This window comes from Nanorana parkeri, unplaced genomic scaffold (assembly GCF_000935625.1).
Source record: "Nanorana parkeri isolate BGI_ZX_2015 unplaced genomic scaffold, ASM93562v1 scaffold1312, whole genome shotgun sequence".
Classification (NCBI taxonomy): Eukaryota; Metazoa; Chordata; class Amphibia; order Anura; family Dicroglossidae; genus Nanorana; species Nanorana parkeri.
Window position 1 is genome coordinate 539833 of NW_017307580.1, and position 20778 is coordinate 560610.

At 42.0% G+C, this 20778-nt stretch overlaps 1 protein-coding gene across 1 annotated transcript in view; it reads right to left on the bottom strand.

Annotated features, from left to right (window-relative positions):
• GABRP (gamma-aminobutyric acid type A receptor pi subunit) overlaps positions 1–19652 on the bottom strand; it is a 46822-nt gene extending 27170 nt beyond the window's left edge. The window contains exons 1-2 of the mRNA XM_018569247.1: positions 19585–19652; positions 17701–17813 (exon numbers count right to left, since the gene is read on the bottom strand). Coding sequence (XP_018424749.1) covers positions 17701–17813; positions 19585–19652 — 181 coding nt within the window. The remainder of the gene's footprint in view (positions 1–17700; positions 17814–19584) is intronic.
• Positions 19653–20778: the final 1126 nt, after the last annotated feature.

Here is a 20778-nt window from a genome sequence, read left to right on the forward strand (position 1 = left end):
GACATAGAGGTGAAAGGAGAGGGCTGAACTTACAGTGATACAGATAGAGGTAACTGGTCACAATGAAATAAGGAGATAATGTGCTCTTTGAGAAAAGCTTGTGGGGCTGTAATCTACTGATTATCCTAACTCCCTTCCACCTCTCCACATATCCAAAGAAAGTAACCACATATCCAAAGAAAGAAGTCATATAAAACATTTTCAGAGCCCTCAAACATTTTCAGAGCTAATGCTATTGTACTAATTATTGTTAACTATAAGCTATAATAAAGTGCAAAATATGGCAGGTGATTCATTTATTATTATCTGCAGCCTTGGCACGGTCCCAATCTGTTACTTCCAGACTTATTACACAACATTTCCTTTCCATTGCATGTTCTAAAGCGATAAAGCTACACCCCCATTGATTAATTACTTGCCTCCATGAGTTCATATACCAATGATTGGTCAAAACAATGAAATATGTTTTTTGCAAGTTAGCAGCTATCCACATGTGCAGACTAGGCTCCAGCTATCCACCTACATTGGCTGCAAGTGACAAGACTGCAAGCAGCTGACCATTTCACAATGTTCCAATTCAGTCAAATAACAGAATCTTCCACAGGCTCACAAAATGTTAATAACTGCTGATTTGGATGCTTTTTTCCCCTACAGTACGTATTCTTGGTTGTCCATTTTGTAAAAGGAAATTTATTGACACATAAATGCTCTTCCTGACCTCCTTCTGAAAATGCCTGAGACTGAGAGCAAAAATTCAGGAAGTGCCACAGCGTTGCCTGAAATTCTGGAATGGCAGGAAAGTTTAGGAGGCTGCTCTAGAAATATGCAGGTAGTTATAGGTGCCTGCACTTCATACCTGCAGTAGATTCCACTCCCCCTCCTTCCTCTTTAAGGCATGCTTAAGTGGTCTTCAACCAATATTATTGTGTGTCATTTTAGAATGTTATCAGCACTACTGAGCATGCCTTAAGTGGGCCCGCAGCTTACTGTACCAGAACTAATGTGTTGTAATCAGGAGTTGTTAAATGTTCAATTTGCTGATGTCGATGTATTATTCCCTTGAATGCCTAATGTCATTGGGCTTTAATATCTGATACAAAACAGGGTCAGTCCATACAGTCTAATGCTTTTCTGTCTAGTGTTCTCTGGTAAGTCCACTGCAGTTCAAACTGTCATAGCGTGTCCATTATCATTGAAGAGTATTGTAATGATGAGGCTCAGAACATGCCATGATGAACGTTCCAGAATATTAAACTAATACCTGCCTATAACAAGCAATCAAACCACAGCTCTGTACAGGTTTTCACAGTGTGCACTGCTTATGTAGGGGGATAGATGATCATTAGGATTTCTTTGCTAAAAGGAGTATTTTTTTGAATGAAGGTCTTCTTTTTGATCTGGTTATAATGAAGTATGTCAGAGCCTTAAAGGTATTAATGCTTCCTACAGACACACATAATCATTTATAGGAAATTTAAATCAGATTTTTATTGTATTAACAGCCAAATGGATTAACACAACCTACTATCAATCGTTTGTATTGAAACTGTAAAATAATCTCAAATCTAATGAGCAGTTTGGTTGTTTTTTGCAAGTAGAAGCTAATTGAAAGTGGTTAAAATTACCTACAAAATTGCAGTGTATGTTGACCATTTAGCTAATTATGCATGTTACAATCTCATTGCACAATTGCTGCACAATCACCCTTAACCTCTAGCTGCCATTGAGGCTCAGCCCTTGAAATGGTCCGTGGCGTCGGAGCCCACCAGGAAGGGGATCCTGTTCATTCATTCATTGTGACTGGTGGGTACACAGTGATGAAGTAATCAGGTGCCTGTGTTCCTGGCTTCCAAACATCAGTAGTTGACCATGAGCTGTCGGTGACAGCGTGGTCACATTTCTGGGGCTGCTGATTGCGGATGCGGTAGAGCAACAATGCATATGTTGCAGCTCACCCATCATGCTGCTGCATTCTGTATGTGCATTACCCTGTTGTAAAGGGGCTAACTTCACTAAGGGTGAATTCACACCATAGCGGTGTGTTAATAAAACAATACCATGAATTTAATGCACGCTAGCACACAGCGTATCTTGCATTCATTACCATGCGCTAGGTGCCCTTTGTTGCCATTCATTTTAATGGTACCCAACACACCTCCTGGAGGCTGTGCATTGCAGCACAATACTGTGGATTTCACTAAAAACTAAAACTAAAATATTTGGCTGGAACTAGTGGCATTTTCAGCACCATGGATAGTCTATCAAATACCAAGCATGGCTCTGAATCATACATAGATGTAAACTAGAAGAGCACCAAATTATATTTAAAAAAAAAAAAGACTTCAGGTTCTGGCGCCTGATGTGATCGCGGCTGCCTCGATCGCTCCGTCCTGCTGACTAACAGTTTCTGCCTCACCACCTCACCGCTCTATGTCCCACTACTGCTGCTCGGTCCGCTCACCCCCGCTGCCCGACATGGACAAATTTGTCTCTCGCCCACAGAACGCCAGACGATCGCTGACCGAAAACTTGGAGGGAGTCCAAAATCAATCCAAGATGGCGCCGATGGCTGCAACGGCTCACAGTGCCGACGAGGATTCTGAAGGTGAGATGCAAACCTCACAACCCCTCTGCACTATTGATTACACCAAACTAGCCTCTGAAGTAGCCTCACATTTAAAAACAGACATATCAAACATTGTGCCTGAAGCCATAAATCTGCATCTGGGCACCATCTCCTCTGCCCTGGATTCTCGAGGCAAAAGGCTGTCCTCTGCTGAACAACGTATAGGTGGCTTAGAATGTGACATGGCTGATAAAGATACATTCATAAAAGCTGCCTCTCACAAGCTGCTAATGGTTTCAGAGAAGTTAGATGATCTAGGGAACAGGTCTCGCCGAAAATAACCTGTGAGTTATCGGCCTATCTGAATCGGTGAAACCGGGTGACCTTCTCCCATTCTGCACAGAAGCCATTCCCAGAGCGCTGGGATTCTCCCACCCTTGCGCAGTAGAACGAGGTCACAGGCTGGGTGCGCCGAGACATGACAACAGACTGAGACCGGTCATAGTGCGCTATTTAAATTTTGCTGACATGCACCAGATATTCCAGGCTTATCGGTCACAGAGGAATCTGGTAGCTAGGGGGCACACAAACTCCTTCTATTTGCGGACTATTCTGCTGACCTCCCCAAACGCAGGAGGGCTTTCCAAGAAGTTTGTCAGTCCTTGGTAAGCCAAAGAATCAAGTTTTGCACTGACATATCCTGCTGTATTACGCGTCACAGGCCCGGACGGCAACGTATCCTTCTCTTCTCCAGAAAAAGCACGGATATTCGTCCAGAACATGGTGGACGCCTGTTCTTCCTCGCCTATCAAGAGCCCCCCTCGGAAGAAGAGATAATTTGGTGAACCACTACATCCAGCATTCATCTGGCGGGACGGGAAGATCACATTTTATGGTGTCTGTTTACCTCACGGTTTGCAGATTTTCAAATGTCAGATGCCCATGATGCCCCCTACTTGCTGGGGGAGCGTCGGACCTCCTACGAGCCGAATGCAATCCTTCAGGAAAAAGTCACTCTGAGCTTCGGCATGTTACTGCTACTTGCAGGTTACTGTTTCTCACTACGTCCTGTTTTTTATTTACTAGACCAGAATACCTACTACTTATGGCTAAAGGGGATTCAGCACGGGGTGCCCCTGCCAATATTGTTCTCAGATCTCTCGCTGACACTGTATTTACCATTTCTGTTACTGCGGGACTTGCTTCTGACGGTGAGACTAGGGGCACTGGGACACCTAGCACTCACATCTCTACACGATACACATTACAATCTTCGTGGTTTCCTACCATTACCCCCATCCAATGGGGCCCCCCCCCCCCTGAAGATAATCTCTTGGAATGTAAAAGGTCTAAGGTCACCCCACAAAAGGTCTAAAATCTTACGCCACCTTAAAAAACTGCAGGCCGACATCGCCCTTCTGCAAGAAACTCACCTTTCTAACAAAGACTTTCACTGCCTTAAGAACTCTTGGGTTGTATCTATCTATGGAGCATCTGCAGCTGGAAGAAAAACAGGGGTACTCACGCTTATTGGCAAACATCTCCCACACGATGTCCTTCAACATCAACATGACACCAAAGAGGGGAGGTGGTCTCTTCTTTCTCTACGTATAGGCTCCCGACAACTAGATCTTCTCAATGTTTATGGACCTAATTCGGACAATAAATCCTTCTGCGAGCTCCTCCTCAGCAAAGCCAATGCTCAACACCCAGATGCCGTGTTTCTGGTTGGAGGGGACTTCAATGCGATCCCCTCTCCTCCCGAGGACCAACGCCGAGCCGATGGGTCTCGATCTGATGGGTCCCAACAGGACAAAAACTGTGCCTCTGTTTTGGCGGATACGTGGCACTAGTACCATCCCCTGGGAAGAGACTTCACTCATTATTCCCACGTCCACCATAGTCTTTCTAGAATTGACCTTTTCCTTGCAGCAACCTCCACCAGCCACAAAATAGAGTCAGTTAGTATTGAGGATATGATCATCTCAGACCATGCACCGATTGTGGTATCCTGATCTGCTCTACTCCTCCTGTGGTGTGGAGATTTCCCACATACCTATGTTTGGATGAAAAATTTTGCTCTGCTCTTAAATACTGCTGATTACTGCATGATTTATCATCATTGCCCTGGACACATTGCCATATCATTGTTACTGAACATACATACAACTTAATCCTGGCCATTACTTAATGTTCTCTGCCCCATAATCTTAGTGAACTAATTAGTTAATTTCTTGTTCTAAAATAATGGTGGATGATGCTAGCAACTCCAAACTCTCCGTTTAAGATTGAGAGCGACGCCTGGAGTTCAGTCTGATGTGACCATTAACAGGATTAACCTACTCCCATACTAGCCCCACAGTTGATGTTACAAGCCTCTGCCGTTGAGATCCTGACAGAGCAGTTAGGGGCGTTACACTGTGTTACGAAGCAGGATCTTGGCCTATGCGGCTGTAAAAAAGAAATTGGCAAAACATGAGTACAAGGTGGCTTGCCTTGCGGTTAGAAAATCATATTTCCTCTTTAAAAATAACCACTCAGATACAAACCGTTCCCAATGGTTATTAGCGAAGCAACAGTGTGACCACTGGTTGCAACTTCTCCATAGACAAATTAGATCAGCCACCGATTTGACTTTCTTTAAATACGGCAACAAATCAGGTAGGCTACTAGCCAATCTGGTTAAAGGACAGCGACCCTCCCCAGACATTACCCGATTATTAGATTCGGGGGCATTGTCCGACAGGATGCGGACTCGATCTCAAAGATCTTTCCTTGCATCCTCCGACACATTTTCCGGTATTCAAATAGGCACTGAGGAGTTCAAAATTGCGATGTTTGCTGATGATAGACCCTGCCCTAGCACTGACTCTCATTGGATTAAGAAGTTCGGACTACATTTACAGACCCACCACATCACAAATACATGGGTATCCATATCCCGACCTCGGCCACTAATCTATATCCCTTAAACATCTCTCCCCTTATAAAATCGATAACACAAGACCTGCAGAAGTGGAAAGATCTACCATTATCCCTTCTAGGAAGGGGTCACCTCATCAGAATGATAAGCTTCCCTTGTCTCCTATATCCCATGCAAATACTGCCAATCCTTTTTCAACACAAAGACATCAAATCTCTAACAAGTGCCTTCCTTAACTTCATTTGGAAGGGTAAAAAACACCGCATGACCACCCATAAACTCTATAAACACACTTCACAGTTGGGGATAAATGTACCCAACATGAGGATGTACAACTTGTCATGTCTCTTCAGGCATGTGTGGGACTGGCTACACAGCTCCTCCATATACTCAAACCACACACTAGAACAGGCAGCTATCTCCCCTTGGTCCTTGTCAGGGGCTTTACACACGCCACTCCCATTACTCCCTGCGATCATTAAACACAACATCCTCTTCAGGGACACAATTACCACATGGAGAGAAACACGTAAACTCCTGTGGATTCCGGGACATGTCCCCCCTCAAGCTGGTGACGTCTTCCCTAGGTTTCCCACAAGGGGCATCATCTCAACCATTTAAACTATGGGAGGAGAGAGGGCTATCCCTTCTACACCACTTCCTAACACTACGGGGCACTAGCACCCCGTTTCATATCCTGCAGCGAGACTATTCTATACCCTCATCCCAGCTCTTGCAATACTATCAAATCAGCCACTTTATTGAACACAATCTCCCCCCCTCTTTCGTCCGCGCCCCACCTATCCCCTTCACTCGTCTTACCCAATCCTCCCCTTCAAAATTAACTCTATCCCACCTATACAATATACTTAGGGATCTGACCACTAGGGACAATGCCCCCCACCCCAGCCACATTTTGCAATGGGCTCTTTTCCTGAATCTACCTCTGAACGAAATCCACGCAATGCTTCTTAAAAGCTGGCATCAAATCCGTAAAGTCACCCCCAGCGAACTATGGAGAGAAATGCAATTTAAATTGATGAACAGAGCCTACTGTGCCTTTAATTTCCTTCCTAACCCCGCAAACTCCACCACAATAACTGCATGCCCCAAATGTGATGCACCAAGATCTGACCTAAATCACCTTTTCTGGGAATGCCAAAAAATTATGTCCTTTTGGAACTATACGCTGTTATATATGCTCTCTATCACTGCCATTACCCGCAACCTCCTCCCACTGTTATGCTTATTCCATGACACTGCTAAAGACAACTGCCCAGCCCACTCCACCTTGCTCCGCTGGGAACACCTTTGTATACTAGGAGCAAAAAAATGCATCCTCCAGAACTGGATTAAAAAAAACCCGCCTTATTGATCTGACCTAAAACCTGTCCTTTTCAAACTCTTTTCCATGGATTTGCTAGATATTTCTTCCCAGAATACTGAACACAAACGTGACATATCGGACTGGGATGACTTCATTCACAAAGACTTGTCTGTTAACCACAAATCTGACCTGAACTCATTTATTTTGACCACCACAGGCCGACCACTGACACACCGGGGGACCTCTCCCCCGTAACCAACCTAAGCGACTTAGACCTATTACACCCAAATACCTCTGAAGCATTGTCCTCTCTCAAATATGAGAACTGTTTTAATGCTATTTTAATATTTCATTATTCTGGTTATAGAATTGTTTTATTTCATCCGTTTCTATCATAACTTTGAGACTCATCTCTGGGTCTGATCCCTACTTGAGATATAATAATATGACTTGTACATATAAGTTCTATTTAATTAACCAATTACTTTGTTTTTCTCTCGTATGACATACATCTTGTAACTAGTGTCGTAATTCTTGTCATTACTGTCACTGCATTACTTATGTCTATTTATGCATATCTTTTCAATAAACGGATTTGCTAAAAAAAAGTGAGTGAAAAGCACTCACCTCATAGTTCTCCTTTAATCATCTTCCAAAGCTGCAAGATATTATTGGGTGTATTTGATAAAACAGCACACAATTCATTCGGATTATGCAGTGACCTATAGCAACCGATCACAATTTATTGCATATTACCATTGACTTGTTGCTTTAGAATAATGCACTATAATAAAGTATGATAAATGACACTGCCTTTCTATGCATTGCACTGGAAAATGTAACTGATAGAGTTAATGGAATTAGGGGAATTTAGGTTCTGGTTTACATTTTGGGGCTAGGCTCAATGCATCAATACACTATGAATGAGGAGTACTTTGGTGATGTTCCACAGGTCACAGAGCCGCAAAGCCCTGTATTCATAGTATGTGCTCAGTCTTCAGAGTTGAGTGACACTGGGCGCCATTAAACACAGAACACTGAGGACATCTTGTGATGAAAAAGAAATACTTCAGGGGACAACTCCAGACTGAAGACATACTGTATATTGCAGCCTGAGTCATTACTGTGAGCAAAGCTTAGTTTCCCCTTTTTGGAAGGCATACTTCATATATTCCTTCTGGGAATCCACTACTAACTTGTAAAAAGCAATATATGTAGAAGGAACTCCAGATGAGGGGAATCAAGATCATCACGCAACAGCAATGCCCGGGATGCCAATGGGACAGGAAGTGAAGGGAAATTCCACCAAGGGGACAAACATTTTGTATACTACCTTCCTGCAATACATTTGTATTTGAAAATAGTACTAATTAAAAAAATACTATAAATAAAAAAATCCTTGCCAATTATATCCAAAAATAAAAAAAGCCTTGATTAGAATTCTGGTTTACAGCAAGGCAGAAACACATACATTCTGCTCTACTAAATTGCACTCACAGAGCAGACTGTAAATGTAATTTAAGGAAATCTCTACTGAGAAAAATATGGAGGCATCTGTTGCCTTCCTGCTTCTGAAAATGTTAGTTGCCCGGTCATTTCTGGTTTCATTACTCTGACACACTGACATGGAACAAGGATTACTAAATCGGAATGAAGTCAGAGCTTTAAAGGATACCTAAACCCAAGAAAAATAATAATATATTGCAGCTTACCAATCCTTAGATGTGGTGGCTGCATTAGGTTAGCATTTTCTGACTAGGAACCTTTTTTAGCAAGTACAGAGAAATTGCGTTTTTATCTTTCCTGAAATGCAGTGTTTTTTTCACTTCCTGTCAGCTGAACAGACAGCAACAACTTCATACCACAGTGAACTGCTAATCCTATAAACTCCCATGTAATGAAGATGAATAAAGGCAGATATGTTTAAAGTCCAGCCTGTGTGTCAACCATGGCTTCTTTCAAACAGTGGAGAAGTGAACATAGTCACCCAGAGACAGAAAGTGTGGTATTTGAAGAGATATCAATTGAAAATATGGAGAAGTCTGGAGAAGAGATCCAATGCAAATACCTGGAATGCTGCAAAATATACAATTTTAGCTTAGAGAAAGCCACTGGATCAGCATGGCAGCCAGGGAACCAGTATTTTTAGAAGGAGAGGTTATCAATGGCAGCTTCCCTACTTCCCCAGAACGGTTTCACTTTTGGCCTGTTGCAAGTGCATTCATTTGAATAATTACGGAATATCACTAACATAGCAACACAATAAAACTTGTCTTACTATGACATAGCAACTATATAATCCACTACTCATACTTTTCTAGCTCCTCGCTTTCAGCTTTTTCACTTGTGCACAACACTGGGGCATTCATACAAGCATGTTCCCCAATGTTAAGAATGTTTACTATTGTCTAATACACAATAAACAAAAGGTAAATGTAATTGCATTTTTTACTTTTTAATATTTGTGGCAATTTCTTTTTTTGGAGGGGCAATTGAGTTATTTGCTATAAACACTTTTTAAACGTAAGCCATTGATGGTGATTACCAATTGTTTTTGTTTATCAAGATCCAGTCATGATCACTAGGTCAAGTAAGAACATGATGTTAATCAATAGTTAATGTGTATTGTCCTTACAGACTGTGCTTTGTGAATAGCAAAGCATTGGAGAGGAAGTGGAGGCACAGCAATGGACCTGGTGTCTGTCATAGCATGGCTCCTGCTGTACCATTTGACAGCAGCTCATTGTGGCTTAGGAAAAACTTTTCTAGAAAGGAAACACTTAGGGGTCTATTCACGAAGCTGCCGAAGGATCTAGCCGTAGCTTCGGCCGATCCTTCGGCTAGCTTCGGTCCCATGACCCCTTCGGTTCAGTAGAACCGAAGGGGTGCTGTACGGGCTATTCACTATAGCCCGTACAGCTCCCGATTGTGGCCGAGCGGCTCAGTCGAGCCGAACGCATATGCCTCGGCTCGCTGAAAGCCGAAGCTGGCCGAGCTGAAAGCCAAATCTTACGGCTGGCTCCAGCCACTTTCAGAGAGATCAGCGTCCCTGGTTACCTGCTAACCAGGGACACTGATCTCCAAACAGCAAACTCTCCCTGGCGCTCCGGGAGTCTCCCGCTCCCGGCCGCCAAGGAGAGAAACACTGCTGTTGCTTTTTTTTAAGCATTGTACCCTCTGCTGCAGTTCTCAGGTCCATCAGCAGAGGGCGGGTACAATGCTAGTTTACTATTGAAACTATTGTTTACTATTGAAATTGCCAATAGGAATCTAGCAATGCATTCCAATGGGCAAAAAATATATATATTTTTTTCTATTCTGATACGGCTCCGTGTCAGAAAAAAGAAAAAGAAGACAAATCAGTGTTTCTCTCCTGGGCGGCCGGGAGCGGGAGGCTCCCAGAGCGCCCAGGAGAGTTTTTTTTCTTTTCTTTTTTTTTTGACGGCAGCAGAACCGCCGGACAATAGAAAACTGTTGGGCGGAGCTAGCTGTCATTTACTTTTATTTACGTTTTTAACTATTTTTCTGTTTTGCTCGGTCCCTCTGAGAGGCATTCGGCTATTCACTCACTGCTGTTCGGCATCTATAAGCATAGGCCGAACAACAGTGAGTAGCCTGCCGGAGGTTCAGCTCAGCCGATCCAGATGTTGGATCGGCTGAGTCGAACTCCTCCTGCACTTCGGGTCAACCGAACATGCTGAGCATGTTCGGCCGACCCAAAGCCAGGTGAAGCATGCCGATGTGAAATCAGCCGTACCAGCCTAAAGTGAATAGCCGAACAGTGTTCGGCTCACTTCACTTCAGGTCAGTCATTCACTCGGCTGCCTACGGCAGCTTAGTGAATAGACCATTTACTGATTATATGGCAGATGCACACAATCTCAAATGGGTAAGAAAGTGAAAAAAATCAAGGTGCCTGGAGTTGGACATTAAACCCACTGGGACACCTACAATTTATACTAATAAAACCTACAACATAAACATTTCCGTGGCTGCATTTTTATATAAAGATTCCTTAATAAGGCATAAGATTATACATATGGATTTGACAGATGAGGTCTGAACAAATAACCAGAGGGAAATATAAATACACAAATATATAAAATACCAAACTGTCTGATGTGGTTTAGCACAATCTCAGAAAACCTCTACAGGGGACATTATCTTGGAATGCTGCGGTGTAGCTCCATCTGATTATTCTGAATCATCACATTTGTCCGAGGTTATATTTGTATTATCTTGTGTGCTCAGGCGTGACTCTGTAGTGTGCAAGGCAGGATGACATAGAGTGATGACATGTAAACACTTCCTGCATTAAGAAGGCAGGACTTTAAATCATTGAACTGTGCATGTCATAGTAACATGGAAAAGAATAAGGTACTGCTCACATCTAAAGGAAATGATAAACTGTAAAGGATCCATTTATAAAGCAGCAGTATGGCCTTACGGTCGCTCTACCTCACTGTTTTAAAATAAGTCACACTTTTTCACATTAGTGTAAATCCAATTTATTGACAAAAAATCATAAAGACTGGTCTTTATGACTTTTGTCAATACATTGGATTTACACTAATGTGAATCTCTGGATTAGAGTGCTGATGACATCTTTCTATCTACTGTTGCATTGTGAGCTGCGTCATTGCAAGAACCCATTATTATTGGGACAGACCGGTAAGGAGTGCAACAAGGTATATGGACTTTGCTTCAGATTATTGACTCTCCACTGGCTTTGAAGTCCTGAAGCCAGTGGAGTGCAATTCTTCTGAATGGAGTGGCAGAAGAAAATAAAAAGATGGAAAGATAGGAAAGATAGCTTAGTCATGTGCCCTCTCAAAGTCATGTGACCTAGCTCTCCTCCAATGAAACAGTTGTCTCTGCTGCGTTAAGCAGACAGAACTCCATAGGACACTGCAGGGTTCACACCGCAGCCTGCGTTTTATGAATGGGCAGTAAAATAGAGGCCACGGTGTGGAGTAAAACTGTGCAAGTATAGCGAAGAGCAGATAGCAATACTTGATTAAATTGACTCCTTACTGTTTAAAACAAAAATCCTGTGCGTTGTTCACATCATTTTTAATCTCAGAGTGATAAAGTAAAAGTATTCCATACAAATATTGACTCCATTGAATTGGAGAGAATAGCTATTTTTAGTGAGCTGTGTGGGTGAGTAAAACTGGGTCAGGGCTTTAAATGGACCCTGTCACTTTGTCCTGAATGTGACTTTCACATTTTGTACGCCTGCCCTTCCATATTTTTGCTTATGTAACAAAATGGAGTAGTTTGAAGATAAGCTAAGAGAGCAGAGTATAGTCCACTGGCTGCGTCAGCCTACTATCGTATCAATGTATTTGCTTGTATTTTGCAAAATATGTTTTGCGCTTTGTACATATGTTATTCATGCCTTTATTGCACACTTTAAAGGAGAACTATGAGGTGAGTGCTTTTCACTCACCTCATAGTTCTAGCCGACCTGTGACAATGAGACTGTCACAGGTCGGCTCAGTAGATCGGGAGGTGAGCGAACACATACCGGGTTCGCTCGCCTCTCGATCCTGTCACGGCTCTCTGCCGTGACAGGGGGAGGGGCTGGATTACACTCTCCCCGCTCCGATCTGCCAGCGCTGACTGGCGGAACGGACGGGGGAGGGGGCGGGTACAGCTGGCTCTGCCTCTAGATAGGCAGAGCCAGCTGTCACTCACGCAGCTGGGCGGATCCCGTCATCTACGTCGGGATCCGCTCCGGCTGCGGCGTCTCAGTATACAGCTCGCGGTATACTGAGCTTAGGGTAACGGGAGGACGCTAGTTTGTGTCCTCCCGTTACCCTAAGGAGAACTATGGGGAAAAACACTGACCCCATAGTTCTCCTTTAAGGTTTGAGCATTTTGTTTAAGCCAATGTAAAGATAGTTACTAGAAGGAGACAGCTGTTAGGTGCCAAAGTTTTTCAGGCATTTTTCAGATGCTCCAATTGAAATCTATTGGGGCCAAAGATGCACAATCATGCCCCAAAGAAGCTCCAGCTAAACATTGAGCCACAACACATTGCTTAGATGTGAATGGGCACAATAGGATAACATGGAAACCTGTGTGTCAAGTGTTTCTGGAAACATACTTCAAATTTCTCCAGTGTGAATTGGGACTAACTGACAAACAGCCATTGAGAAAGCATATCAGCCATATAGGGTAACAACTTGTTGTCAATGCATCGGCAGACTCATGCACTTGCTTTTACTAATAGAGTGGTAAAACAGAGCACTTCAAAGTAGGAAGAAGAGTCTGAACATGTGATCAACAAATATGTCTGTGTTTATGTACATATATAAATACATTTTATACACAGGAACCAGGATTTTTTATAACAAATACAGTGTGTTTATATTATATTACACTGCCTGTCCAAAATACATGCTGTAATCAGCTTTGATTACAGCATGTATTCACTGTGGCATCCTTTCTTCACCAACACCTTGTAGTGATGATTGGAGAGTCGGACCACTTCGTGTCTTCTCCAGCACATCCCAAGGATTCTCAATGAGCTTAAGGTCTGGACTCTGAGGTGGCCAATCCATGTATGAAAATGATTTCTCGTGCTCCCTGAACCACTCTTTCACAATTTGAGCTTGATGAAGCCTGTCATTGTCATCTTGGAATATGCCCGTGGCATCAGTGAAAAAAAACAATCTATTGATGTAAAAACCTTGTCATTTGTTATATTCAGGTAAGCAACAGACCTCATTTTTTAGGCACATAATGTTGCTGAACCTAGACCTATTATCCAATTGAAGGTTCTGACCTATTTGCTTAGCTAAATCCAGGTGGTGACTTTTTTTTTTGTCAAGGCAATGTATATTATTTACTGTACATAATTATCTGGAAAAACATTGAAAAGTCCACATACTGTACATATATAAACAATTCTAAATTTACTTTTAAACCTCTGTTGCAATTATTTCATAATCTACTGCTAAGCATTAACGCATTACAAAACCATTCATGCTTTATGAGCTCCAGCTGACAGCTAAGAACAAAGCTGATCAGCTATAATGAACTAAACCTATTTTTCTGTTGCTGCTAAAGATACCTCAGCTCATACTGGAGTTATTTTTCAAATTCCAACATAATGTCTGACTTTAGTTTTTTTTTTTTAATTACATGCCTTAAAGTATACAATTACAGATAAGACTGCATTAGTGATATTTTACTGAATTTTCAACACTGGGGAAAAAAATTAAGAAACAAAAATACAAAAAAGTAATCGTAAAGAAAAGAACATCACATGAAATACAATAATACTTGACAAGTATTAATAACCCCTCTTTATGGCAAGAAGAAATACGTATCCACATCTGCTAAATAAGACTCACAAAACTAAAATATTTATAAGAAACATTTTTGCACATATTGAATTTGAAGTATATATGGGGAAAAAAGTAAAGTAATAAGTCTAATTTTATACATATATTAAAATGTAAACAGTAAAAAAAATTACTTCCTCTAATTTAACCCGCTAGGGCGCGCGTGAGCAGAAAAAAATTGCCGTCTGGAGACGGCAACCCGCAAATGCTGCAGTGCCGTCCGTCCGTTTTTTTACTACGGGCGGACGGCAAGTGGTTAAAGTGACACTAAACTCACAGAAATTAAATCTCAAAAATGCATTCAAGTACTTTAACTACTGGTGATCACTGTCAACTGGAAAATTCAAAATGATAGGGTTGTTCCCAGAACAAGAGGAAATCTTCCAATGGGGACACCTGTTCTTAGGACAACTGTCTAGGAGGTGACGCCTCCTCAATGTGCGAGATTTCCTCTTAATTCCCATAGTGTCCATCTAACAGTAAATTAAGGGAAATTTTTCCAATGGCACAAAGATAACTAAAAATAAATTGCCGTGAGTTTTAACTTTTCCCTACTCTATCCAATGTTTGGCTATATGCTGTATATCTACTTTGAATGAGATGTAAATCCTAAGTGAATGACAACTAGTTTGCTAAAGCACATTGTATCAATTTCCATTTTGTTTTCACCTTTTTTCATCCTTTGGTGCATCTCAGCGCTGCTTATTTTGTGCTAGAAACTTAATTTTTTTTAAAGGGCAAGACATTTACTGCAAAGTAGGGGGTGTCTAGATTAAGTTTTGCTTTTTGTTAGGTGCACAAACTTGAAATTTCACTTGAGAAACCTGAAAAGGTTACTTGAAATTCAATTTTTTTAAAGATTGGGTTTACATATGCTCTAACATCTCTCTAATACCTCACAGAAGATATTATAACACACATCAGTAAGGAAAGATTGAAGAAGTGCTACCCACTTAGAATAAAAGATGTGACCTCCTTGTCTAAATTATAAACACAGTCCATTCTCACTAACGGGAGCAATGTATTACAGTTGCTGTTTTATGAGTTGAGGGAGATATTCAGTCTCTAAAACCAATTTACCAGGCACGCACAAGCTCAGTCTTAGACTCCTTTATATTACATTCCCTTCATCATCAGTACACCACCTGAGATATCTGGATGAGTAGTTACCGGAGTTGTCAGCTTGGCTCCAGTAAAGTTCAGAGCTGCGAGGATTCAGCATAACTGCGAGGATTCAGCATAACTGCGAGGATTCAGCATAACTGCTCACAGTTCAGTCAAGGTGAGGGCAGAGAACTAAGGGCTAGTTTTGTGTTAAGATTTAGTTTGGGGATAGGTTCAAAAATTCCTATGCTGCGTGGCCATGCAGCACTTTGAAACTCATTAGCACAACGAGGAGCTGTGTGAAATGTGTATGAATCAGCCACTAAGTACTAGCACAATAATGGTTAGGGGTCAGTTTATTTTATTCTTTCTCTTACTAAATCCTTTTTATTATTGTATTTTAAACCGATGTTTTGTACCCTTTTCGTTTATATAAAATATATATAGTTATATGAAATATTTAGTTGACAAATAAACATGTATAACTGGGTGCATTCATGCCTCTGGTGTCACGGAAACTCTCTGTCTCTAATTGAAACGTCATATAGACTCGAACAGAACAGTAGAAGGTTAGAGGTTGCTTCTCTAATTTATTTATTTATGTGCTTAAATGTAAATTTTTGTTATTTAGCTGTGTAAAGACAGATTTATTTTCAGCACAGGAGTTAAGAATAGCCTAGAAAACATGAAAAAGGGAGCCTAGAACTCAACCTGTTGGTTGAATATGTAGATATAAAATAGTCATATGCCATATTCCGTTTTTAAAGTGACACTAAACTCAGCAGTTAAATCTTAAAAATGCATTCAAGTACCTTAACTATTACCAAAAATGTATCTTTGTGTATCACTCAGCTGTAGATCCTCAAATCATCTCTGAATTGATGCTGACACTGCCCTTCCTTCTGGAGGGTGGCTACTTCTAGATATGCAGAGCCAGCTGTCACTTACGCAGCTGGGTGGATCTCAACAGTATTGTCAGGATCCGTCCTGGCTGTGGCTCTCCCAGTATATCGCGGGCATACTGAGCTTTGGTTCATGGGAGGAGGTTAGTATAAGTCCTCCTGTGACCCGAAAGAGAACTCTGGGGAAAAACACTTACCCCTTAGTTCTCTTTTAACTCACATGTCACTTGACAATTCTACAGTTAAGAGGTTTTGCGAGGAAATGAGAGCTCTCCACTTTTATGCTTGTTGGAACAATTAGACCCTGCAACAAAAAGGTATCTAGGTGCATTATATCCAATTGCATAAATCCAGCCAACCAATAAGTCACACTGTGCACCGCAGTGATGTAGAATTACGGCAACATTAAGAGTCCCATAAATATTTTTCTGTCCAATAAAATACTAATGCAACCTACCAAAGCATGTTTCATTTTTACAGACATTTTCAGTGATCTGTAACAAACACAAAGAAGTCTATATTTTTAATATATTTCAAAGATCATTTTGCTTTACTTGATATGTAAAAATCATGCACTGCGATGCGTTCTGGCAATGCACTGCAGCCTGGTGTACACCACAGTATGATGCACGTGTATGTTATGTGTGTGTGTGGGGAAGGGGGGGGGGTGTTTGTGCTTTTTTTTTTTTTACATATTTTTAATTTATTTTTTAATTATTATTTATTATTATTTTACTGTTGGGGGGCTTCAGGGAAATATTAGGGGTCTAAACCGACCCCTGACATTTCCCTTTTGAAATAGAAAAAGCCATAGAGGACACAAAGTCCTCAATGTGTTTTCTGCAGCCTCTGCACTCAGTGAATGGGGAGAACTCAGTACAGAGGCTTCCCATTCATTCACAAACTGCTGATAGTAAGATATTTACTCTGTACTGAGTGCTTCTCCCCATTGAGAAATTCATGAATGAACAGGAGGTGATGTAAATCACCTCCTGTTCATTCATAACTGGGGACACATAGTACTATGTGTCCCCAGTTATTTACAAACACTGGAGTGATCAGACGATCACTCCAGTGTTTGTGCTGCACACGGAGGATCGGTAAATATCAATGATACTTAGCAATCCTCGCTGGGCCACGTACACAGCCACTGTCATCCTGAAACTGACAGGAGGACAGCGGCTCCGCTCTCCTCCCCGCCTGCCGCTCGATCCTCCGTCATCCAATTTTTTTTCGGCCCAGTGCCGTGGGCCGTAACGGTCGCTATGGTGGTAGTTCCGCCACTGCCACAGATACATTGCAGCTAGCTTGCTAGCAGTAGATATATGCAAAAAATGGAGGGTTTAGAAACCCTTTAATTTATTCCAAATTAATGAATAGGTGAATGCACGGCAATGTGTGATGTCATTTAGGACACCTAAAGGTTGATTTGACACCTGGTCATCACCTCTGCTTTTGGAGCCCCACTGCATTCCATGAACACACTTCTGAACACTGTACTCTGGATAACATTCAATACTCACTGTCAAAAAAAGGGCGCAGGTATTTGTTGTATCCTTTCATTAGTTTCTGAATTGTTGGAGGAAGAATCTCTCCATCCTTTCCATCACCATTAACAGCAGGGCTGTACAAGATGCTGTAGAAGTAAAGGAAAAGGTACACATATTATTCTCTATACATACAGAAACAGGCTTATTTACTAATTCACAACAAAGTGTAGTTTCTTATGGTAACCAACTGTAAAGTAACCAGGTCTACTGCGCATGTGCGTGGTCCCATTTTTTGTACCATAGGAAAACGGGCACTTGCGCACATTCGTGCGCATCGGGACATACGCGCACAGGCGCGCTAATCTGGCGCACAGAAAGAAATGCAGTAACTATTTCACCCTATTTAAAGCAAGCACAGCCTGGGCTTAGTTGCTGGATGGTCTTTCAGCTTGTCCCTGTGATCCTGTTTGATCTGCCTGTTTACTGAGCCTGTATCTTGACCCGGATTGATCCTCACTGCTCCTGGTTGCTGCCTGCCTTCTGACCTTGGAATTGTTACTTGACCTTGCCTCATCCCTTGTACTTTGCTGCCCGACTGGTGTTACCCCTGGCTTGTCTGACCTCGATTCTTCCTACTGCTCTGGTACCCTGCTGTTCGCCTTGTGTTACCTCGGCTCTGCTCTACCCGATCCTGATTCTGGACTTCTGTCTGGCAGGGTGTTGCCCCATCCACTGGCACCCGTGCTACTTGCTGTTTCTCAGGCTCTGTTCCCATCCTTAGAGTTTGGGGGACACAAGGTGCAAGGGGAGCCTCCTCATCCAACCAGTCTCCTGCCAGGTACCTGATAGTTTATAATACCAAGAACTGTTATGGCCTGTGCCTCTCATTCATGTCAGATGGACTGTGCATTCCTGCCCAGGTCTACGGGAATGCAAAACCCACTTAAAGCATTCTTTATTAATTCTGAATGGTCTCAGAAGGGCTTCATGCCCTTTAAGGTGCAACTGAAGCCAAAACCCTTTTCAGTTTTAGATAGAGTGTAGAGGGATTACAACAGGTCAGGTTTTTATTGTCTAAAATCTTACATTTTGGGTTTTCCCCAGAACCAGAACAGGTGGGAAATTCCAATGGGAACACTATTTTTCGTGACTCTGCTGACCTTCTGATGTGAAGGAGCTCCTGATTTGAGGGAGCTCCTGATATGAAGGAGCTTCTGATGTGAAGGCAAGTTCTGATGTGAAAGGGGAGACTCTGATGTGAAAAAGGGAACACCGTTATAAAAAGGAGTCTCTGATGTAAAGGGGGGCTCCTTGATCTAAGGAGGGCTCCTAAAGTGATAGGAGGGCTTCTAATGTAAGGAGGGCTCCAAATGTGAAAGGGGGCTTCTGATGTGAAGAGGGTTTCTGATGTGAAAGGCGGGATGTTGTTATGAAAGGGAAGCTCTGATGTAAAGGGGGTGTCTGATGTAAAAGAGGACCATCTGATGGGAAGAGGGTTCCTGATGTGAAGAGGGGCTCTTGATGTGAAGGGAGGCCACGGATGTAAATGAAGAGGGCTTCTGATGTGAAGGGGGGCTCTTAGTATGAGAGGAGGGACTCTAATGTGTAAGGAGGGGCACCTAATGTGAAGGGGGGGGGGTCTCTGATGTGAAAGAGTGTGTTCTGATGTAACAAAGAGGCTCTTCATGTAAACAGCAGAACCCCACTTTTTTTATTATTGCAATGGCCCCCCCACCTTAAAACCCATACCAGATGCCTATCTCAGATAAGTGTCGGGTTCAGCTTTTGGAGAGACCACAAGAGTTTTTCAAGTGCCATATGACTGCTCATGTGACCTTTCAGTGATGTCAACCATGCTCGCTAACTGAATGGAAGTTTGGTGAAATGGGCATTGCAAGGCAGTGAGTGACATTAGACCAGACTTTCTCAAGCAGGATGCCTTCTGGCTTCCTCAGGGGTGCCTCAAAATTTTCACATAGCGTCATGGCTTTCCATGATGTAAAGGGGTGCTTCTGATGTGAATAGGGATTCCTGATGTATGGATGAAATCTGATGTGAAAAGGGGAGGTCTGATGTGAAGGGGGCTCCTAATGTGATGGGGTGCTTCTGATGTAAAAATCCCATGTTTTTGAAAGGGGTCCCCCCTTAAAATCCGTACCAGACCCGCATCTCAGATGAGAGTCTAGTGTGGATTTTGGAGGGACCACATGTCATTTTTATTATTTACTTTTTTAGACTGGGATGCCTCGAGATTTTTCATACTTTTAAAGTTAAAAAGTTTGAAAAACAGTGCATTAGACACTGGAGTGATGGAAAATTGAGAGATATATTGATGAAAAATACTGTATAGGTAAACTGGATTTGGTGGACCAAAAAGGGAAAAATGTAATTTTGTTGTGTGGGTTTAATCCTACTTTAAGAAGTTGAGGGAGATGCTACCACTCCTTTACTTTACGGAAAGAAAAGGTGTTTATTTCTGTCAGAGATTTTCATGCTGTTGTCACCATTACAGAAAGTAAGGGAACATTTCTCTGATGGAGCCCCCGATAGCCTGCTGGAATTTTTGAGGAATGTACAAAACTGTTTAGGAACTGTTGACTAAAGCAATTAAACATTTAAGCAACCATGGTGGACCAGTAATATAACTGGAATTTGGTTTCTATGGGCAACAAAGGTTTATATACACCAGTTATGAAAAATCTGTTGCTTTGTATCATTTCCAAAAGAATTTCCCAGTGCCATTGGGAGTGCACTGCTGTTAGCATAACAAAATTTACCTGCACAAGATTGATACAAGTGTTTTGATCTCCAGAAAATCCATTCTTTGGACTAGAAATAGAAGCAGAGGTGACAGTGTTTCCTGCAATGATAAATAAAAGGCATTAGTATCTTAGCTTCAGCTCCCTTACATCCTGACAGAAAGCCACATTTTGAGTAACAGATTGCACGACGTTGGGAAACCAAAACAGAAAAATAATTCTTATACCTTGTTAAGATTCTGATCTGCTAAATCCTACTGAAATGATTGATACATCTAACCTTTTCACAGAGAGAGCCAGCTTAAAGAGGTTGTGTCAAGACGAATTTGTAGCTGGCAACGGTACAGACTTG